The sequence below is a fragment of the Theropithecus gelada genome, chromosome 13 (genome assembly GCF_003255815.1).
Source record: "Theropithecus gelada isolate Dixy chromosome 13, Tgel_1.0, whole genome shotgun sequence".
Taxonomy (NCBI): Eukaryota; Metazoa; Chordata; class Mammalia; order Primates; family Cercopithecidae; genus Theropithecus; species Theropithecus gelada.
The window spans coordinates 66,064,699-66,088,631 of record NC_037681.1 but is presented as its reverse complement, the minus strand read 5'-3'; the positions used below and the strand labels follow the sequence as shown (position 1 = coordinate 66,088,631).

The 23,933-nt window shown below is 40.8% G+C and overlaps 1 protein-coding gene across 1 annotated transcript in view; it reads left to right on the top strand.

The window, feature by feature from the left end:
* The first annotated feature begins 2,855 nt into the window (after nt 1–2,855).
* The window catches only part of SRBD1 (S1 RNA binding domain 1), a 222,921-nt gene continuing 201,843 nt past the window's right edge, over nt 2,856–23,933 (top strand). The window contains exons 1-5 of the mRNA XM_025354851.1: nt 2,856–2,951; nt 3,902–4,118; nt 9,839–9,918; nt 13,169–13,346; nt 15,828–16,214. Coding sequence (XP_025210636.1) covers nt 9,839–9,918; nt 13,169–13,346; nt 15,828–16,214 — 645 coding nt within the window. The 5' untranslated portion in view covers nt 2,856–2,951; nt 3,902–4,118. The remainder of the gene's footprint in view (nt 2,952–3,901; nt 4,119–9,838; nt 9,919–13,168; nt 13,347–15,827; nt 16,215–23,933) is intronic.

Genomic DNA, 23,933 nt, shown 5'->3' with positions numbered 1-23,933 from the left:
CAAGCGATTCTCCTGCCTCAGCCTCTAGAGTAGCTGGGACCACAGGTGCCCACCACCGTGCCTGGCTAATTAAATATGCAAATTTTTGAACTAGGGCTCAGTTTGTTTGTGCATTCTTTAATCTAAAACAGCCATTATTTTTTGCCTTTGCTAGGTGTATTAGAGTTCTCCAGAGAAACAGAACCAGTAGGGTGTGTGTGTGTGTTTGTGTGTGTATAATAAATACAGCATAAAGACATATGAGAAAAGATTTTTTAGGGAAACAGCTCACAAAATTATAGAGACTGAGAAGGCCAATGATTGGCCATCTGCAAGCTGGAGGGCCAGGGAAGCTGGTAGTAGGGCTCAGTCCAAGTCTGAAGGTCTCAGAACCAGAGAAACCAATGATGTAACTCTCACTGCATGGCCAAAAGCCTGAGAACATGGGGCTGAGAGGGTACACTGATTTAAGTCCTGGAGTCCAAAGGAATGTGGAGTTCTAATGCTTAAAGGCAGGAGAAAAAGGGTGTCCCGGCTCCAACAGAGAGAGAAAGAAAATATTCCTTTCTTCTTTGTTCTATCTGGGCCTCAGCCAATTGGATAGTGTCCACTGAAATTGGGTGAGGGCAGATCTTCCTTACTTAGTCTACTGATTCAAATGTCAAGTCTCTTCTGGAAATACTCTCACAGACACAACACAGAAGTAATGCGTTATCAGCTGTCTGGGCATCCCTTAATCCAGTTGACACCCAAAATTAACCATCACACTGATTGACTCTCACAGATAAAATGTTTGAATTTTCATAAGTACACTTGATTTTTAAAATGGCAACCCACGTTCTGTGTCAAGAGCTTTAACTTGCTTTTCTCATAAGAGAAATTTGTTTATGCTCTAGACAAATTATTGGGCCCAGGAGTTAGTCTACTATTTTATTGAGTGCCTATTATATGTCAAGCATTATTAGGCACTGTGTGGGTGGAGGGAGAAGATGGACAGGGGAGGAAAATTTGTTTTTACTTTAGACATGTTTTTGGGTCCAGGAGTTAGTCTACTATCTTATTGAGTACCTATTATATATTAAGCATTATTAGGCACTGTGTGGGTGGAGGGAGAAGTTGGAGAGGGGAAGATAAAAAATTACCAAGACTTAGTTTCTAGATCCAAATATCTATTAGTAGGTGAAACAGTTGCATCTATTAATATATTAAGAATTTTCATTCTTGTGAAACTTAGTTTGAGGCCACTAGAGAGAATAGTTTTGTTATGTTTTAGGTGATTAGATAGTACTTTACTTACAGTATTTAGAGATTCAACAGTTCCGGAGCACCTTAAACATTACGAGTCTCACTGGCCACCATAGTGGAGCGAGAAATGGTCTTCGCTTTGAGTTTGCGGTACAGCTGGCCATCTGTATCTGCATTCGTGGATATGGAACCTGCAGATACGGTGGGCCTACTTTTTCTGTCACTGATTGGTTGAGTATCTGTAAATTTTGGTATCTGTGGGGGGTCCTCAGACCAATCCCTTGCGGATAGACGGCAAATTGTATGTGGATGCCTTTAAGAGTACTTGCTTTGGAGTAAAACAGATTATTGGATTTGAATCTCAGATCTACAATTTATCAGCTGATGTGACCTTGGATGAATTATTTAATTTCTCTATACCTGGAATTCTCATTTATAAAAATGGTTTAATAGCAACATTACATTGGCGTAATTTGTGAATTATATACATAAATACATCTAAAAGCATTAACTTAGTGCCTGGTACAGGTAAGCAATCAATAAAGGTAAGTTATTACTATTATTATTACATTTGCCCTGGGGAGCTAGACCCATAGGGAAAGGACTTGAAAACAGAAAATAACATACAAATGATAATATACCAGTGAATATCACGGGAAGAGCTATATACTTTGGAGTGATAAAACAACCTCCAATCAAATCCAAAACAAGTTTCCATTACTCCCAAACCCTATTGCATAGTCTCAAGTGGGTGTACAGATTATTCCAGGCTCTCAGTCTAAACCCATAAATTTCTTGGAATTCAGCACTTGAGATCCAAAAGTAAACAATAGATTGAGCAAGGTCCTAGACAGAAAAGGCAGTTTTTGTGGCAGGGCCTGGTTTATACTTAAGTGATTACAAATTTTCCTTGACAGCCTGTAGTGGGAGTGGCTCTCCTGCAGAATTCCAAGGGAAATATTCTCTGGACAGTCCTTATTTGCCTTTAGAGTAGGCCACTACCTACATAGTTTAATTTTTGAGAAAGCTGCTTCAGGCTTTATTTTCCCAGATGTCTGATGTCTAAAATCTTAACAGGCTATTTATTTTAGTGATTTTTTTTTTCTTCCCCAGCTGTAAGGCAAAAATCCCTTGTGGGGAGAGGAAAGTCAAGGTTCAACGCTTTGCTGGCCCACTCTTACTCTCCTCCTCACTGTAGTGAAGCTGCTACCTGCATACCCCAACCCTTGAATCTAGACTGTTTTGTTTGTGTCTCTGCTTCTTGTGGCTGTATCTGGTTCCTACTCTTGGTCGTAAATTCCTCCAGGGCAGGAATTATGTCAAAAGACTTTGCAGTATATTGGTTCACCTTTACCCTCATTACCTCTGCAATGATTTGAATGTCCCCTTCAAAATTCAAGTTGAAATTTGTCATTGTAATAGTATGAAGAGGTGGGACCTTTAGGAAATGATTAGGTCATGAATGAGTTAATTCCATTATCACAGGAGGGTTAGTCATTTCAGGAGTCAATTGGGCTCACATACCCACCCCAGTGTGAGCCCCTCCATCATGTTTTGACACAACAACAATGCCCTCTGTCTTGGACTTCCCAGGCTTCAAAACTACGAGCCAAGCAAATCTCTTTTTCTTTATAAATCTACCAGTCTGTGGTATTTGGTTATAGCAGCAGAAAATTGACCAAGACAACCCCTTACCATAAACCTGTGTAGCAAATGCAACATCAAAAGTAGGTGAATAGTAAATAGTAAATTATTGTTGTTGATTTCTATGATCTGGTTTCTCTTCCCACAATCCTTACCGGTGTTCTCTAGTACTTTTTCAGGGCCATAAATTGTGAAGGAGACTGTGATTGTAGTAGACAATTCTAGGCCTTCTGGAACCATCACGAAAGGCAACATACGACTGTGCTAATCAAAAAGGAAAAAAAAGAATCCCTAAACAATCTCGGAAATTGATCTTTCGTGGCCAAAAATCTCAGATATAGAAGATTAGATTTACTAAATTTAGAAAGAGTTCTGATTTTGTTTTTTTCCCCCCCAATCACAAAAATTATCCAGTAAAATCTATGCTCACTTTGGGTAGATTTGCAACAAGGCACGTTCACAGGTTATTTCAATAACTTGCTAGGCTGTTCAGTACTCAGAGTCCCTGGAAATAAGTCATTAGCAGTGGAAAACTGCTTTTTAGAATTTTCTAAAACAAATCCATGGGGTTTTGATCTGCTAAACTCGAATGTAGACAACAGCAGCCTTATTTCCCTACTATTATTTAATTTTTTTTTTGAGACGGAGTCTAGCTCTGTCGTCCAGGTTGGAGTGCAGTGGCGCGATCTCAGCTCACTGCAAGCTCCACCTCCCGTGTTCACGCCATTCTCCTGCCTCAGCCTCCCGAGTAGCTGGGACTACAGGCGCCCGCCACCACGCCCAGCTAATTTTTTGAAGTTTTTAGTAGACACAGGGCTTAACCGTGTTAGCCAGGATGGTCTCGATCTCCTGACCTCGTGATCCGTCCGCCTCGGCCTCCCAAAGTGCTGGGATTACAGGCGTGAGCCACCGCGCCCGGCCTTCCCTACTTTCATAACCTAATTTACTTCGCTGTACCTGTGGGCTTAAGAGTTTAATGTGCTCGGTTAAAAACCACATTTAAAAAAAGTCATTTTTCATTTCTACGAACCAGCCCCACCCCGGCGCTTCTCGGGATCCTCACTCCAGCCCCGCCTCCGTCCAGCCTGGCTCCGCCCCGCCCCAGTAGTGCCGCGCCTTGGCAGCCTGCGGTTAACTTGGTCCGGAAGAAGCGAGGCGGACCTTCCGGCGTTTGAAAAACTTCCGGCGGGAACCGGAAGGTGCGGTGGCACACACGGAATCCCGGGTCTTCTGACGTGCCGGGCGGGAAGGTGAGCTGTGCGTGCGCCTTGGCGGTCGTCTTGCGGGTTCTCAAGAGCCCGGCGCCCGGGCTCCGGTATCTTTGGGACCATTAAAAAAGTTCTGAGCGCTCATTTGGGCAATAACACCCCTTTTTTAAAAGTGAGAAGTTCATTGCATCTTACTGTCAGCGGTCTCTTACAACCTACCACCCGAAAACCCCTCCTAGCTACCTCGTGACACCTCCTTTCAGCCAAATTGCTGCAGCTTTTAGCGCCTAACAGACATGGAAAAGCCTGGGCAAACCTGAATTTTTTTTTTTTTTTTTTGAGACGGAGTGTCGCTCTCGCCCAGGCTGGAGTGTAGTGGCGCGATCTCGGCTCACTGCAAGCTCCGCCTCCCGGGTTCACGCCGTTCTCCTGCCTCAGCCTCCCGAGTAGCTGGGACTACAGGCGCCCGCCACCACGCCCGGCTAATTTACGTGGATTGTTTTTGTACCTAAAATTATCGGAGGTGGGAGAGGAAGCACCCTTTTCACGGTCATGGTGTCCCTGTCTGAATCAACTACACCTTCTGTCGTGCGCCTGGCGTCTAGGAGGCGCTCAGTAACCGGAGGAAAGGAATGAATTGGCAACTCTGTAGGCAACTTTCCTCGAACCCCTCACGTGACATGTCATTAACATAATGTGTGTGGAATGGGAAACCAGACTAGTCTCGGTATTCCAGGCACAGGGCTATAGTCCTTTGCCACATATCTTTCCCCTTTGAGTAAACTGTTTAACCTCATTGGGTCTCAGGTTTCTGAATATAGCAGGACTATCTGATGTCAGAGGTTCTTTCAGCTCTAGTATTTTGTTTTTGTGACTTGGGAATCTGCTAATATTGAAGCACTCTGTTGATCCTTCAGGGAAACTTGTTTAGGTGCCTCTTAAGAAATCATCCTCTTTTGTTCGCCTTCTTGAATTAAATTTTTTTTTCCCAATTGTGGTTTAGTATTCGTTCGTGTACACGTCCTTTTGCCCCATACTCCTGATTTTCAGTCGTCCTAGTTTAGTGGCTCTTCCCTTAGTAACATCATAGCAACCTCCAAATTATTGATTTGGAATATGCTCATGTGCCCACAGTGATTAAGATACTTTGAAAGGAGAGAAAAATCCCGTCACTGAAGAATAGGAATGTTCTTACGTGCCATCATTTCTTCAGAAAGAGATGAGTGCAATGTGTGGCATTGCCTAAGAGTGGTGGAAAATAAATGTATATTCCTCTGTAGAGACCGTATTTGTACATATTATGTTCATTTAATAGTTGTAGGGCATCTGTTAAGTGCTGGGCTCTGTGATGTGGAAGTGCATAAGTCACATGCATTTCCTTCTTTCATGGTATTTACTCTCTTGACAGCAATGCGGGCAATAAACAAGTAAAATAAAAGAATAATTATAGATTATGTTATAACCTACTACTGTATACAGGAAGTAAATAGGCTCCTTTTAAAATATAACTGAGGAACCTATTTTAGGCCTAAAACGTTAAGATCTAAGGGACGCAAGGAGCCAGCCAATTGACAAGCAGGGGGAAGAATACTCCAGGCAGAGAGAACCTGAGGTGGGAAAGAATGCTGTGACAAGAGCTGAGGAGCTCCAGCAAGTAGTAAAGGTGGTTAGAAAGGTGGGCAAGCTCCGGCCGACAGGGCCTTTTGGAAGGCAGTCATAAAAAATGTGGCTTGATTCTAAGTGAAGGATGGGGTGGGAAGTAATTCGGTGTTTCTAAAGCATTTTCTAAGTGATCTTGAGTTGATAAGTGGAGAATGAGTTGCAAGGGCAAGAGTGGAAGCAGGGAGGGCAGTTAAGAGGCTAGTGTAGTAGTTCAAGTGAGGGAGATTGAGGACTAAAGGCTCACTGAAAATTGTGGAGATTCAATACATATTTTGGAGGAAGATCTTATATGACTTACTAATAGTCTGGATATGGGAGATGAAAGAAAAAAAGAAAATTTGCAACATTTTGACTTAGCAAATGGAACTTCGGAGAATGATAATATGTTCATTTTCTTGATTATAGTGATGTGTTTACATATGTTAAAACTTACCAAATTTGTACACTTTAAACATGTGCAGTGTATTGCATGTCAGTTATATGTCAATGAAGCTGTTAAAAAATTTTCTGGCCAGGCGCTGTGGCTCACACTTGTAATCCCAGCACTTCGGGAGGCCGAGGCAGGCAGATCACCTGAGGTCGGGAATTTGAGACCAGCCTGGCCAATGTGACGAACCCTGTCTCTACTAAAAATGCAAAAATTAGCTGGGTGTGGTGGTGCATGCCTCTAATCCCGGTTACTCAGGAAGCTAAGGCAGGAGAATTGCTTGAACCCAGAAGGTGGGGATTGCAGTGAGCTGAGATCACTCCAGGCTAGGTGACAGAATGGGACCGTCTCAAAAAAAATATTTTTTTTAAGGTTCTGGCTTAGCAAGTAGGTGGATGCCACTTATTGAGATGGGAAGGACTGCAATAGGAACAGGTTTTAGAGCAAGAAATGGTCATCAAGAGTTCCATTGTGGATGTGTTAAATTTAGTTAACTGTGAGACATCCAAATAGTTTCAGAGACAGGCAGTTGTTATGGAAATCTGAATGTTAAAGGCAAGGTTTGGGATGGAGGGATTAGGATTGTTAATAAGTAGGTGACATCGGTGTGTAATACCGTGGAGATGGATGAGGTTTTGGTTAATCTAACAGGTTTTATGATACAAAGTAAGAGGACATGGGAATAGTGGAGATGGAGAAACAGGCCTCAAGAATATTGGTGTTTAAACTGGAGAGTACATACTCCTGGGGTTGTACCTGTCATAGGTAGTTTTAAAGACATAATTTCCAGGTCTTCAGCTTTTGTATGTATTCTTTCTAAATCTGATATGCTTGAAATTGGCTTGTGTGTTCATGCAGATTCTGCTTTCCCACCTTTCCTTTTACATTCATATTTTTTCCATTTGTGAAAAGAAATATTACAACTTACTCATCTTTCCATGGTATATTGCTTTCAGGGTGCCTAATAAAGAGGCAGTTGGAAATATTTGATTCAGGGGAGCCTTCTTTAAGGATAATGGTTAAGCAAAAGCATAAGCCTGCCAAGAGTTTGCCTGTCCCTATTTTAAACACATTTCTGTTAAGGCTGAAGTGTGGAGATAGAATTGGTATATGGTAGTCTGTGTGGGAATGTTCTGAATTCAGGCATATTGTAGAATGTGGTGGTAAGAGTGATTGTAAGGTGATCTGGGCAGGTGGGTTTGATGGGAAGCTTAGCACTTTCAAGTTTTTACTCTTGGATTGGTTAGATTCTCCAGAGAAAAGCCTTCCCATTCTCCCTAGAGGGCCGTATTTTGGGATCTTAGTGGCAGAAGACTAGTGTTCTCTGCCTTTAGCATTCAGTCTGTATGGTCCCCATGCCCACAGTCTAGAGACTGTTTCGTTAGTACCTTCTCCAGAGAATAAAGTTACAGACTTTTTCCTGGGGCAGTTGCCTAATAGAAAGAAGTGAGGTAGGACACCTAGAGCTATTCCTTTGTCAGTTTACACACAGCCCTAACCCCTTTCACCTTTTAGTTCCAAAGGTATCAACTACTGCTTCATGTGAATTTTTTTGTTTTATTTTTTGAGAATACTGCAGGGTAAATTGGCTTGGTTTCTCAAATGCCCCCACTACTGGCTTGGGGTTTTAATGTTTATGTGTTGCAATCTGTTAGTCTTTTTGGTTTTGGAATTTGAGGAGTAATATTTAGGAAAACCTCCATTTCCCCATCCCCACTCAAGAGTATGAAAAGAATCACCTTTGTTTCTTGGTTCTTTTGTAGTTTTATTTTGTACATTTTAAACTATTAGTTATTAGGGAATAAATTTTTGTTAATGGCGTAGAGATAGGAATTAAACTCCTTTTTTTCTTCTAGAGGAATAGCTAGGTGTCTCAATACCATTTATTGAATAATCAATTTTTGCCCTGTCCTGATGTGAAATATCACCCTTGTCATACACTAACTTCCTTCATTCTTATTTTGTTGTGGCAAGATACACATAATATAGAAATCACGATTATCTGTTTTTTCATGATCAATGTCTAAAAAGTGCTAATTTGAGAAAAGATGACCTTTATAACCTAATATGCCAAAAAGAGAGTGAAGGGAAAGATGGAAGATTATCCTGTCTACTTCCTGCAGACTGCTTTCCTGTTGTTCTGTTGGTTCCCTCTGAGCACTGTTTTGCCCAATCATTGTGTACTTACTGGACTGAGTTGAGCTATAGCTGCTGGGAGAACATATTCCCTTTTGTGACAACCCTTTAGTATTTCCATGAGAGATTACTTCCTCTTCTAAGTGGATGTTAGAACCAGAGGCATTATAACGTATGACTGGGTCAGAAACTTGTTTGAAGGGTTCCAAACAGAGTCTAGTGCAGTCCTTATAGTTTGGCATACATTCTTTAGATAATTAATCTTAATAGCTAAAGTAATTTTATTTACTTTCCTGTATTATGTGATGTCTCTGGTTAGTTGTCTTAACTTTTTTTTACAGCTTGGCCTTCGAATTTGGTAAATAGTTTTTAGTCACTTAGTGATTAATCATTTTATTTAAGTTTAATGAGCTTTTATTATAAGGGAATGGTTATCTTGTTTTAAGAATAACCTGGCTGCTTACTCAGTCAATCAGCATCATTTATTTCATTGCTGACTTTGTAGAGAGACCTCTACTTTATGCATTAAGAATATATAGAATAGGCCGGGCACGGTGACTCATGCCTGTAATCCCAGCACTTTGGGAGGCCAAGGTATGCGGATCACCTGAGGTTGGGAGTTCGAGACCAGCCTGACCAACATGGAGAAACCCTGTCTCTACTAAAAATACAAAATTAGCCGGGTATGGTGGCGCATGCCTGTAATCCCAGCTACTAGGGAGGCTGAGGCAGGAGAATCGCTTGAACCCAGGAGGTGGACCTTGCGGTGAGCCGAGATCGTGCTATCGCACTCCAGCCTGGGCAGCAAGAGCGAAACTCTGTCTCAAAAAAAAAAAAAAAAAAAAAAAAAGAATACATAGAATAGGAAAAAAAGTTTCTGTCTTTGAGATATAGTTTAATAAAGGACTTTATAAGTGGCTGCCTGATAGTATTATCATAAAATAACACAGAATACTTAAGCACACAATTCTTAAAAAATGAAGCACACAACATTTTTCAAAAGATGGTCCATACTCTCTTAAGGCTTTTAAATCATTGGAAGACTGTTAGCTCCTCTCTCTCTCTCTTTTTTTTTTTTTTTTTGAGACCAAGTCTTACTCTGTCGCCCAGGCTTGAGTGCAGTGGTACAACCTCAGCTCACTGCAACCTCCACCTCCCAGGTTCAAACGATTCTCCTGCCTCAGCCTCCCGAGTAGCTGGGATTTCAGGCGCCCACCACCTTGCCTGGCTAATTTTTTATTTTTAATAGAGACTGAGTTTCACCATGTTGGCCAGGCTGGTCTCGAACTCCTGACTTCAGGTGATCCACCCTCCTTGTACTCCCAAAGTGCTGGGATTACAGGCATGAGCCATCATGCCCAACCAGCTACTCTTTTAATTGACAGCTACATAGCAGGGGAAACTGTTGTTTGGGCTTGTGAATAAACATCATTGTTTTTGTTTTTTTCTATGAAGTGTTAGTTTTGAATGACCCATTATTTGTAGCCAGTAATCAGAATATTCAAGTGTTGCTGATTTTATGTTCTGTTTCTTCTAGATGTCATCATTGCCAAGAAGAGCAAAAGTACAGGTCCAGGGTGTGCTACCGAAAGATGAATTTTCTTCATTCTCTGAGTTGTAAGCGTACTGGTTTAATATGTGGGTAGGGGAATGATGAATATTTTAGTAAGGAGTAATGCATTCTGTCACTTTCTAACTCCTTAAGTGATGTGGGTAGAAAAAACTGTTTTTTATTCATTCATGCAACAAATATTTGTTGAACTCGTGCTGTATTCCAGGTTCTGTCTAGTGTTGCTAATAAAGTATTAAAAGGAGAGAGAAAGTAACCAACTAAATATATAACATAATATTTACACTAGAATGTAAGCTCCATGAGCGCACAGAGTTTTATCTATTGCTTTAGAGCAGGATTTTTCGGCCTCTGCACTACTGACATTGTGTGCAAGATAATTCTTTGTTGTAGGGGCTATCTTTTGGCTTGTAGGATTTTTAGCAGCATCGTTGGCCTCTACCCATTGGATGCCAATAGCTTCCTGCCCAGTTATAACAATTAAATATGTCTCCAGACATTGCTAGATATCCCCAGTTGAGAATCTCTGCTTTAGAATGTCATATTAGGTGCTCTGAAGATATTTGTTAAGTAAATGACTGACAATATTTATGGTAATAAGTACTATAATGAAAAATAAAACAGGGCAGGGGATAGAGAGCATAATGAGTGGTTGCAGTCGGGGGGCGTTTTGGATAGAGTAGTCAGAAAGTTTGGAAGATGTGGCAAGAGATCTAGATGAGATTTGGGGGTACAACTTGCAAAGATCTTGGGGATGGGTGTTCCAAATAGAGAAAGCAGCAAGTGCAAAGACCGTGAGTCAGGAGTATGTTTGGTGTGTTGAGGGAACAGCAAGAAGACCAGTGTGGCCAGTCTAGAGACATGAGGCAGAGAGTGGTAAGACATGAGATTGTAATGAGTAGGATCTGGCTCTAATAGGCTTAGATCTTTCTCCTTAGTCCCTTTGACTTCTCTTGTCACCAGCCTCTAAATTTTGGAATCCCTCAAGGCTTAATTCTAAGGCCCCCCCCCATACCCTCTCCCCTCCCTGTTGGTAGCTGATCTTATCTTATGACTTAATATAAAAATCTCAATTTTATACAGTATCTCCAACTTGATCTTCCCTGGTATTAGATTTTTATTTGAAGTGGGTTGGGAGGACACTGGAGGGTTTTGGGTAGGGATGTTACATGCCCTGGTTTATATTTGTAAAATATTCTGGTTTCTTGGTGGAGAATAGACTATAGGGGGCAAAACTGGAAGTAGGGGAAATGAGTTAAGGAGATTATTGTAGAAGTTTAGGGTTCTAGACATGAAAGTGATGAGAAATGGTCTAATTTGGGATATATTTTGAAGGTAGAGTGGACAGGACATGGTGCTGGATTGGATTTGGGTTATGAAAGAATGACAGACATTTTGGAAAGACTGGAAGAGGAACAGGTGTGAGAGTGGTGGAATCAGGAATTCTGTTTTGGACTTGGCGAGTTTGATGTGATTGCTGGACATTCAGGTCAAAGTGGATATACAAGTCTTGAGCTCAAGGAGGGAAGGTGAAGTTGGAGATACTATATAAAATTGAGATTCCCAGCTGGGTGCGGTGGCTCACACCTGTAATCAGAGTGCTTTGGGAGGCCAAGTCAGGCTGATCACTTGAGGCCAGGAGTTTGAGACTAGCCTGGCCATCATAGTGAAACCCATCTCTACTGAAAATACAAAAATTAGCCAGGCGTGGTAGCGCATGCCTGTAATCCTAGCTACTTGGGAGACTGAGACATGAGAATCACTTGAACCCAGGAGGTGGAGGTTGTAGTGAGCCGAGGTCCCGTTACTGCACTCCAGCCTGGGTGACAGAGGGAGACTCTGTCTCTAAATAAATAAATAAAAATAAAATAGAGATTCCTGTATTGAGAAAATAAAAGATTAGCTGGCAAGAGAGCATAGAGGGAGGAGAGGGCTGAGGGCTAAGCCTCGAGGGATTCCAGTGTTTAGAGATTAGGGAGAAGAGGAGTCAAAAGGACTAAAGAGAAACTGCCAAGAAGTAGTATGAAAGCCAAGGGGTGGGGTTCCTGTATATAAGGGATGTGCTCTAAGGGGTGAGTGCCAGATGCTCCTGAGAGCTCAGGTGATAGGGAAGGAGAGTTGACTGGCTGCCTTAGAACTGCTTCATGTATCTGTGCTTGTGTTTTCTTCATAATAACTAAAGGGCTTGAATCTTGGTCATATTCCTCTGTGAAATAGGGTTAGTCAGTAATCCTGGTTGATAGGTGATGAGACTAAGGAGGGAAGAAGTCATCCTGCTCAGTTTGATGATAGTATGAGGAATGGAACCCTAGTTTTCTAGTTCATTGGTTTTCTAATTATAGTTTCTTTCAGTTCCATTGCTATTATGTTATTCTGATGATTCCTGTTTTTTGTTTGATTGTTTGTTTGTTTTTGCTTACCAGGCTTAGTGTCACCTCTGAAGAGAACACCAGTAGTTTGATCTATCATGATTATTCTCTTCTAGAGCATAATTCCAGTCAGGTTTTTGTCCCTAGGAAGAACTTAACATTAAAAAACCCAGACCTCCCTATTCACTCATCTCAGTAAAGGAAGTCTCACTAATATTGACCTTTTATATCAGAGTAGAAATGAATGGAATTAACTGGGTTGGCAGGAGCATGATGGTCCTTTAACAGAGTTCCCATGGCTGCTTTTTCTCTGCTCTTGCTGTGAGTTTGATTCTTGGTTGTTAGAAAAGTACCATAGTTGCACCTGATCCAATCTAATCAGGAAAGAAATCCATTCTGTGAAAGGAAAAAAGGGTTAATTAAAGCAGTTGGAATAGTCTTGGTGCTGGCTTTTAATGTAATTTAGGGTGTTTCCTAGAACCATTTCTCAATCCTTTCATTGATTTGAATAACTTAATACAATTTAAATGAATCTGATTAGTAGTTGGAAACTTATTTAAGTGCTTTTCACTGTTAAAATTGAAAAGCTCACATTGACTATGGTTTGACATGACCCAGTAAATTACTTAAGGAAATAAATGATTTTTTATGTCTTGAATGAATGTGTGTATGTGTTTGTCAGTTAGGTGAGAAGAGAATGGAGAGACAGAGCTGTGATTTACAGCACACTGGGGTATTTTTACACTGGTCTGTCATCAACTCTGTTGGTTCAATTCTTAGCAATAACTGTTCACAGCCTGTACTCAATCACTCCATTTTATATTAAACACCTCCTACTTTATCATTTTTTCAAGAATCATGCATCTCTTTTTTACCTTTGACATTTGCTTTTATTTTCCTGGAGATTATTCTGTTGATTTACTTCTAGATCATCTGCCTCTGAAGAAGATGACAAGGAAGATAGTGCCTGGGAGCCCCAAAAGAAAGTTCCCAGAAGCCATAAGCAGCCCTCTCCCAAGGAATCCAAACCAAAGAGGATGCCTCGGGTGAAGAAGAATACCCCACAGATCAGTGATGACTCAGAAGTTGTTGTTAAGGAGGAGCTGGTAGGTGCTATAGCTGGATGGAGGGAACTCTGTGGTGTCTTCCTGATTGGTGATGTTACTTTCTTATTCTACAGAGTAGGACAAGGCATGTAAATGACAAAAACTGCCAGCAATGGCATCCCCTACCATGGGTCTTAATTTTTGGGTCTTTACTGTGTTTCTGTGTCTATTCCCTTTTCCCTCTCCTAGGAGTTGGACTGGGTGTGGTAGTGATGTTAATGATGGTGGCATTAGCAAATAGTTGAGTGCTTACCATTAGCCAGGCAATGTGCTCAGCGTTTCATTTAAATGATCTTACTTAATCTTTATAACAACCATTGAGGCAAGTGCTTTTATGCTGATTTTATAGATGAGAAAGCTGAAGAAAGAGATGTTAAGTGACTTGCTCATGGTGTACAGATAGTAAGTGATGGAACTGGGTTTCTAAGTTAGGAACATGATTTTGTCAGCATTTTGGGAACAGATATCTCTCTCTTGGGTGTTTTTACATCAGCTGTGTTCACAAGAGAGATAAATACAGCCAGAGTGCTGGTTTAATAATTAATAGTTTAAAATAATAATCTTAAAGACGTGAAATTCTTATGGCCAGCATTTTGCTCTCCTTGGAGGCTAATCTAAATGGGGAATTAAATAGTAATCAGAAATTTACTTGATGAGCATGGACTCAGAATAGGATGATGAATAAATCCATTCATTTGAGTTTATTGAATGTCTACTGTGGTTTAGGCACTGTGCTTGTCACAATGACAATTGAATGTTTTTTTTTGTTTGTTTTTTTTTTTTTTTTTGAGACGGAGTCTCGCTCTGTCACCCAGGCTGGACTGCAGTGGCCGGATCTCAGCTCACTGCAAGCTCCGCCTCCCGGGTTCACGCCATTCTCCGGCCTCAGCCTCCCGAGTAGCTGGGACTACAGGCGCCCGCCACCTCGCCCGGCTAGTTTTTTTTTTTTGTATTTCTTAATAGAGACGGGGTTTCACCGTGTTAGCCGACAATTGAATGTTTTAATAGCTTGAAGCTGAGACAGTATGAAGTATCCACCTTAGAGCAGGGCTCTCATACTGTTGGGGTGAAAATACTCAAAATTTGTTTGTGAAGCTTTCCTCTCTTTCTTGTGTTATTTTAAAAAACGCTGATCATATTTGCTTTCTGCAGTTCTTTTTCTATTCCTCTGTGGCTGACAACACCCTTTATGATTGACACCTTCTTTAGATATGTCAATTCATTTGATTAGGTTATCAACTCTTTTAGGCCTGGAAGTTATTTTATCTTTATATCTCTGCTCTGATCCATTCTATTTTGGGCAAAAAATTTAATACTCAGAGGGCTCTGTAATGTTCATTATTTTCAAGTTCAGTTGGTGGTGGTGGTAAGTTGGCATTGGGGTGGAGGTGCTCTTTATTGTAGTTCTCAATATTCTTAATAGTGACTCTGGAAAAAATACTTGATAGAAGAGAAGACAGAATTTTGACTGAAATTTGGTTTGGGAACTGTTCATGTTTGTGCCATCTGCATCACTTAGGTAATGGAAAACAGACCAGCTTAGGGGTAGGGTCTTTGTCTTATTTACACTATCCCCAGTGCCAAGATGGGTGCCAAGTCTCATTTCTTCACACTTGAGCTGTCACTTGGATTAGGGGGCAGTGGCGTTGCAGAGTGTAGTCTCTAGACACCTACACCTACACCTCTAGACACCTGTGTGGGCTGCTGTGAGGACTCTTGTTAAGGAAAAGTGCCTGACATTAGCCTGCTGTCATTCTGTGTTCTATCCTCTACTCTTCAGCAGAAATTGGTGGCATGTGTTGCCTGTTGAGTTGTATGAGCGAATGAGTGTTACTTTTCTCCCTGCTAAGTGGTTGACTTTGATAGCAAGAGTTAATCTTGGTTTTCTGGCATGTGTAGACCTATCTTTTACTCATTTTTAAAAATTAAACTGCTTATTTCTAAATAGACATGCAATGGCAAGAAATAATAGAAGAATTCCATGTACTCTTTATCCATTTTTTCCCGAATGGTAGGATCTTGCAAATCTATGGTAAGATATCACAACCAAGATACTGACATTGATAAAATTCACTGATCTTATTTAGATTGCTCTAGTTTTACTTGTATTCATTCATGTGTATGTATATGTATGTACTTGGTTCTATGCGATTTTATCACACATGTAGGTTTGTGTATCTACCATGACAGAACAGTTCCATTACCACAAGGATGCCTGGTGTTGCCCTTTTATAGCCACACCCACCTCCCTGCATCATCCCTGACCCTTGCCAACCTCTAATCTGTTCAGGAATGTTATATAAATATATTCATATAGTATATAACTTTGAGATTTTTTTTCCCCACTCAACATAATTTCCTTGAGATTCTTCCAAGTTATTGTGTGTATCAATAATTTGTTCACTTTTATTTGTGAGTAATATTCCCTGGAAATTGCTTTTTATCTTCTAATTCTCATATGTTCTCTTTGTGGTTTGATAGAATAGCTCTGTGGCTATTGCTGACACTGCTTTGGAAGACAGAAAAAATAAATTGGATACCGTACAGACTCTGAAAACAGCCAAGACAAAACGAAAATGTTCAGCTCAGCCACATGCAGCTCAAAGGACCAAAAAACTGAAAGTTGATGAAGAAACCAGCAAAGCCAGCAACTTAGAGGGTGAGAGTAATAGTTCAGAGACACCATCCACAAGCACTATGTGGGGAGGTACATGCAAGAAGGAAGAGAATGAAGATGACTTTACATTTGGTCAGTCCCCTTTAAAGAAAATGAAGACTGAAACATGTACTCAGGGGCAGCCTGTCAAGTTTCCAGCAAATGCCAATAATATTAAAGAGGAGGTGGAAATGAATTGGGACATAGTACAGGTATGTGCAGCTTTTTTCTGTCACTTTTGTTTGAGTGCTTTCTTTTTGACTAGCATAGGGGTTGTACTGTCTAAGGGAAGGGCTGGGGGTTTTCACTTCTCTCTACAGTTTTGCCAATAATTTCTGGAGGCTTTCCCACTTGATACTTTCTTGGGGACACTGTTTTGTGTTGTAGCTAATCATCAGTTCTTCAGCTAAGATGTGTGGCCTCACTTGGCCTTTGCCATGGTGTTTTAGTGAACATACATTATATAGACAGGCTGTACCAACTGGTCGGGCCCCCACAGGTTCTTTGTTAAGTTTTTGCTTTGAACTTGGGCTGTATTTTCCTATAAAAGCAGTGTAGGTGATTAGGTCACTGGCTGTTCATACATCTAGTTAACCCTTAGTATGATGATGTAATGTACTACAAGACCTAGCAATTTTTGAAAGGAAATTCTATAAGAATTCCAACTTGAGATGCCAGAATTATATGTCTTACTACAGGGGAAATCAGATTTCTCCCAGTTTTTTTGGTTGGCTTTGGGGACAGTATTGGAGACCTGAAGAGTGGCTCATGAGCTTTTGTCTGTCCGAGCACACTCTGGGACCATTTTTGACTTAATTGTGGTAGTGCCTCTCAGAGTAGATGGGGGTGACTTCCCTCTCTGTTATCTGTCCCATGTGGTTCTGATGTGTACTCTTTCCCTTGCTGTGATTGTGGCTGTAGAGCCAAGGGCCTCTGCTGGATCCTGATTCCACTTCTCAATCTGGGACTGCCTGTGTGTCACCTTTGTTCTTCAGAGGAATGTCTTTGTACCTATACTGCCTTTTCTATTACCTATTAGTAAAATGTCACTGGTAATTTTTAATCATGATTTTTCTTCTCTCTGGTGCACTAAGGAATAGAATGTTGCTTTACAGCTTTTCCTCTTACCCTTGTTCCTGAATGAATAGTCCAAGGTATCTTGGAAAAACAGAGTATAATTAGGCTCGTTTCTATGCCTTCTTTTTCTTTGTTCGTTTAGACCTAGAGGACCGCGCTTTTAAAGTGTGGTCCATGGACTTCCTGCATCACATTCACCCCAAAGCCTTTCTTAAAGTTCTTGGTTCCAGACCAGGCCTACAGAGGCAGGTGGACATGTAGCACTTCCCTTCTCTTTTCTTTTTCTAACACTTTTTAAGCTTATTTCCATTGTTGACATAGATCCACCTCTGGTAGTTGACAGTGTGCAGGAGGAAGTTAAGAAGTTTTAGACTGTGAAGTCTCTGGTCTTTGAGACTTGGTAATAAGTTATTCATAGTAAAGAGCTACTTATTCTATGACTCTGCTTCCCACCCTGTGTTACAGGGAAAGAGATATAGAAAGTGGCCCTGCCTTAACTTTTTGTCTCTAGGTTACAAGTAGTAGAAACTTCTTTATAATGAGCCTAAGTAGAAAAGAGTTTTTCACCAAGGACATAGGGACCTTTCAAAGAACAAAAGGGACAGAATGTGGTCAAGTCTCCCAAAGGACTTGAACTAGAAATTGGGAAACTGTGAGGACTCAGAGAAGATGCTGTTAGTTTTCTCTCTATCTGGTGTCTTATAATCACCAATTTCTGCTGCTTCTCTGCTTGAGTTATTATTTTCTGAGCAGATAAGATTTCCTTGCTTCTTTACAGAGGATAGAAAATGACAGCTCCCTAGTTTATTTGCCATTAGTTTTATTAGTTACATAGACTAACCAGTTACTTCTGTATTCCAGTTCCAATTTTTTTTTTTTTTTTTGGTGAGACGGAGTCTCACTGTGTCGCCCAGGCTGGAGTACAGTGGCACAATCTTGGCTAACTGCAACCTCCGCCTTCCGGGTTCAAGCGATTCTCCTGCCTCAGCCTCCTGAGTAGCTGGAACCACAGGCATGTGCCACCATGCCTGGCTAATTTTTTGTATTTTTAGTAGAGACGGGGTTTTACCATGTTAGCCAGAATGGTCTCCATCTTCTGACCTTGTGATCTGCCCGCCTCGTTCTCCCAATGTGTGGGGATTACAGGCAAGAGCCACCACGCCTGGCCTCCAGTTCCAAATTTTTTTTTTTTTTGAGACGGAGTCTCGCTCTGTCACCCAGGCTGGAGTGCAGTGGCCGGATCTCAGCTCACTGCAAGCTCCGCCTCCCGGGTTCTCGCCATTCTCCTGCCTCAGCCTCCCGAGTAGCCGGGACTACAGGCGCCCGCCACCTCGCCCGGCTAGTTTTTTTTTGTATTTTTTAGTAGAGACGGGGTTTCACCGTGTTAGCCAGGATGGTCTCGATCTCCTGACCTCGTGATCCGCCCGTCTCGGCCTCCCAAAGTGCTGGGATTACAGGCTTGAGCCACCGCGCCCGGCCTCCAGTTCCAAATTTTAAGAAGAAAGTCTGATTGGCTGAATTTGGGTCAGGTATCTACCTCTGGTCCAGTTCCTGGGGTGCTGAGGCCTCATCGTATTTTAGAAATACGGCTGCCAGAGCTCCATCTCTCTCTGTGTGTGTGTGTGTGTGTGTGTGTGTGTGTGTATGTGTGTATGTGTTGGGTGGGTGGGGGTGTTCTCTGAGAAAAGGCGGGCATTTCTGGGCCACCTGAAGATGTCTGCTTCAGGGTTCAGCTTTATAATGTAAATTTATAAATCTAGGTGATGATTAGCCACTGTTGGCAAAGATTTACATAGGTTTCTTTTACCATAATACCTTAAGGTGTTGATTTACAGATCTTTAATTGACAAGGGATAATAAACTTACCATTTATTTGTAGATGACTTGTTATGAGCTTGGCTCTGTACTAGGCACTTTATATTAATTTAATACATTATCATGATGGATTAGTAGATACAATGGGTTATCAAAAAATCCTTTACAGGTAGGAGGAGAATAGAAAACAGTTTCGTTTGTTCAGAGAAACCATCTTAAAGTTAATAATTACTGAGAAATTACTGAGAATTGACTCAAGGTGTTTGTAGAATTTAGTTTCTAGTTTGCATCACTTCTCTAATAGGTATAACTAAAGTTGATTTCAGAGCTTTGAGAGAAGAAAATTTGTTCTGCAATTCGTTAACCTAGACTTTTAATGTTTTGTTAGGGATGAATACCTGGGTTCCCTAATGAGTTTTGTAATGTCACTAAAATAGCAGCTAAACAAAGCCTTTTGGAAAATACATTCCAAGAGAAAGGCAAGATTACTTGCTGAGTAGAATGAGGAGGGACAAGTGTATGATAAGCGATAGGTGCCCAGCTGCCAGAAGGTGAGTGACAAAGGAAAAGCAAAGAAACAAAAGTTTTATTTGTAAGCCAGTAGCAGTAATGTCCTTTGTTGTGTTGTGGGAATAGTGACTTGGAAGCAAGTTGTCTCATTTAAAGGCACAAGAACTATTTTATGGCCTTTTGCCCTCTTAGAAAATATTTTGAAAATTATAGTCATACTAGATTTTCCTTTTAATTCCAAGCAATTTTTTTTTCCTCTTCTTCCTTTTTTGAAGCGAATTTTGACAGCTGAAAGCCTATTCTCTGAGAATCTGGGCACTCCTTGCCTGTGAGCTGGGAAGTGGTTTTTGGGATGCTGTCACCTTTGCTGAGCAAGCCAATGGCAACTATTAAGCTCAGCATTTTCCTGGTGGGTTTAGGGAAATTGCCTGGGAAACTATTACGTGTGAATTTACATGTTTGGGTTCTTTTTATTTAACCATTTGCAATTATCTTTCCTTAATTTTAACTTGAATTTTACAGACAATTCTTGTGATATATGTGGATTCCCTTTCCTATACTTTTAAAATTTCTCCGTAAACAGGAGAAACTTTGTGGGAGAGAAAGTAATTTTGTCTTAAAACTGTATTCCTGCTTGTAAACATGGTTGAGAACAGGGGTAGATGTTGGAAAAAGAGGGAACTGACAAGAATGAGAGTCAAGTAATACCAAGCCAGAAAATCAGAAAAAGTCTTGAACATTTGGATATGGACCAGACTCAATGAAATACCTGTAATATGCATATTATCTGCCACAAAATGTATGTCCAAATTCTTTGGGGAAATCCTGAATAGTGTCTAGTTAGCAAGGAATGGTTAATGAAACTTAATTATATAGAAATTATTACGTATTACTAGTTGAACATGTGGAAATGTCACTTATATTTCCTTCATTTTGTGTACTATTCCCCATGGCCTTGGCCACAGTAAAACTTGGTCTTCTGTTTTTTCCTTTCGAGGTGTATTTCTCAACTCTGAAAACTACAGATTTTTTTCAGGAACATCACTGTCTTGTTTGGAGAGGTAGAACTATATATAGTCAACACTTGATTTAGTTTTAGTCTTGTCAAAAGGACAAAATTACAAGTTTAGTTTAAATATCTCAATTGGGTGTGTATTCTAGAATCAAGCAACACCTCGTTTCATAAAATAGGATAAGTGTTCTAATGAATTGAGCAGGGGAGTTGGTTTTATACATAGGACTAATGAAAGCAGAAACAACAGAAAGCGGATTACTTTCCTTGTAAGGTGGAGAGAGGGAGACAGAAAAATAGAAAAATAACAGCTGAAATGAAGTTACTTCAGTCTTTTTATATAAGGATTAAAGTAGAGGGAACTTTATTGTCATGCTCATTGAAGACTGAAATTGGCCTGTATGGGAACTTGGCTGTTATTCTTTAGATTTCTTGGAAAGTCAGATAACAACTTTGTTTTGGTTTGGTGACTAAAACTTTAGCCAGTGTGAGTCCATTTTGATTTTTAGTCTATGAACCATAGGATCTATTGGGGCCTACTGCAAGAGCTTCATCCAAAACAATGGCCTCCTATAATGTTTTAACAGACATTAGACATGAATGTATTTTGTTTCTTATTTCCTGATCAGGGGTTGGGGATCACCAGGTCTTTTGACAGAAGCAACCTACTCCTTTTCAGCCCTTTGTCCCAAACTGCAAATGTGTGATTGCGACCAGAAACAAGTTTTTGTTAAATGTATTTTGCAAATATGTTATGGATACCATGAACTGTAAGAATTGGAAGAAGTGACTAGCTACAGACAATTTTTGGGAAAATTAAACTGCTCCAAAGGTGGTGGTTGTCCAGTTTCTTTCGGGAGTGGTGAGTGTAGGGGAGTTGAGCAGCCATGTGTAATATCTTAGTAAAGTTTGCTAAACAGGGAGAAAAGGCAAACAAAACCTTTTTTATTAGCTTTTTTCCCTTTGTTGCAAGAGATTGTGTGGGATTATGTGGGTGAAGAAAGCCATGGGATGACAAAATTGGGGAAAGAAGTGAGACAAAAAAGTGGTCAGCATTTCTCAGTTGTGTATCTCAGTGCAATTCTGTATATAAATGCGGAACCACTTATTAGGTTTAACCTCTTTGTCCAGGAGAAATTAAATAAGAGAAATGATGTTGGTACTTTTTGTTAATATAATTTAGTTGCTAGTATTTATTATGGGCTTTAAAAAAACAACTTCTTTTTGAAGTATAACATACAGAAAATTGTACATAAATGTACAGCTCAGGGATGTTCAGAAGTGTAACCATGCAACAGGCTTCCAGAACATTACCAACATCTTAAAATCCCCCTTTATACCCTTTTCCAATTCCTCCTTCCCTCTCATACAACCACTCTTCTGATTTCTGACAGCATAGATTAGTTTTTCCTTTTGCAATCTGTAAGGAAACTTGTGTGTGTAATAGAATAAGTGATACAGTGAAATAACTAGGCAAGGGTAAGGAGAACAGCAGAAATCAACAGCTTTTCAGAGGGGAGGTAGCCAGTTGTTGGTTTGGGAGTGATTTAGAATAGAAAGTTCTCTCAATTCCACTCATTAGAGAGTCATTTAACTTAGATGTTCTTTTAAAATGCAGATGCTGCCTGGATGATTAAGGCTATAGTTTATTTGCTTAATACCAAGATGTTTTCTTTTTAACTGAGGAAATAGGAATTTCCTTTTGGAGGAGTAAATCTCAGGACACTTTGGGAAAAAGCATTTTCTTGGAGGTTTTAGAGAGAGAGCAGTAAGCCATCAGATCTCATGAGACTCATTGTTCCAAGAACAGCATAGATGAAACCGTCCCCCATAATTCAGTTATCTCCACCTGGTCGTATCGTTGACACATGCGGATTATGCCTGAGGAATCATCTTGCTTGGCATATAAATTGAATTTTTTTTTTTTTTTTTTTTTGAGACAGAGTCTCGCTCTGTCGCCCAGGCTGGAGTGCTGTGGCGCGATCTCGGCTCACTGCAAGCTCCGCCTCCCGGGTTCACGCCATTCTCCTGCCTCAGCCTCCCGAGTAGCTGGGACTACAGGCGCCCACAACCGCGCCCGGCTAATTTTTTGTATTTTTAGTACAGACGGGGTTTCACCGTGGTCTCGATCTCCTGACCTTGTGATCCGCCCGCCTCGGCCTCCCAAAGTGCTGGGATTACAGGCGTGAGCCACCGCGCCCGGCCATAAATTGAATTTTTGAAGAGGTTTTATAGTTTGTGCGATTTTGGGCAGTTTACCTTTTTGGCCCTCAGTTTTTGCATTTGTAAAATGGGAACAATAAAGTACCTTTCTCATATAGTTTAAATGAGTTTATATTGACTGTGTAAAAGTGTTTGGAACATAATAGACTCTATAGAGGAATTAGCTTAAGACAACAGTCAAAATAAGTCCCTCTCTGTCTTAGAGGTAAAAAAAATTCTTGAGAATGCCTTTTTTCCCCCCTTACTCTCATTCCTATCTGCCAGTTAATTTTTAAAAAATATTAAAGTAGTAAATGTGAATCGCTTATAGGTGAAAACTGTAGTAGTTCTTTGCCCTACCCCTTCTCAACTCTAAGACTTGCTTTCTATTTTTAGCTCTTTTAGTTGTTTCTTTGTTGTTTGCCTAATTTTTCTAAAACACACATTATTAAACCCCCCACCCCAGAGTTTCTGATTGAGTGGCTTTTGGCTGGGACCCAAGAATTTGCATTTTTAGCAAGTTCTCAGATGATGCTTATGCTGCTGGTTTGGGGACCACACATTGTACCACTGCTGTAGTTCATAGATCTCATCAACTCTTGAAAAGGGAGTTGACTCAATAGCTGAAACCAAACCATGAGTGGATCCGTTGTTGAATGGCTTTGTTACCAGTGGAAGGTATCCCAGTTACTGATGTCAAATCTGTAAGGGTCTGCAGCAACCTAAGTTTTTGCCTCCTCCGAAGAAAGAATTTGACAGAGGGGCATAAGGCAAGAGAGACCAAGGCAAACTTCAGAGTAGGAGTGGAAGTTTGTTTAAAAGGCTTTAGAACAGGAAAGAAAGGCAAGGAAAGTATGCTTGGAAGAGACCCAGGCAGGCACTGAGGTCAAGTGTGGTGTTTAACTTTGATCCTAGGTCTCTATAGGCTGGCCCCTTTCCCGTGATTCTTCCCTTAGAGTGAGCTGCCCGCATGTGCAGTGCCTTCCTTACGCTTGGAAGGTGAGCACGTGCTGTGTTTAGGAAGTTGTACATAGACCATCTGAGGCTTTATTTGCTTCTCTGGTGGTGTGTCCCTGTGTATTAGTCTGTTTTCATGCTGCTGACGAAGACATACCCAAGACTGGGAAGAAAAAGTGGTTTAATGGACTTACAGTTCCACATGGCTGGGGAGGCCTCAGAATCATGGTGGGAGGCAAAAGGCACTTCTTACATGGCAACAGCAGAAGAAAAGGAAGAAGCAAAAGTGGAAACACCTGATAAACCCATCAGATCTGGTGAGACTTATTCACTATCACAAGAATAGCACAGGAGAGAC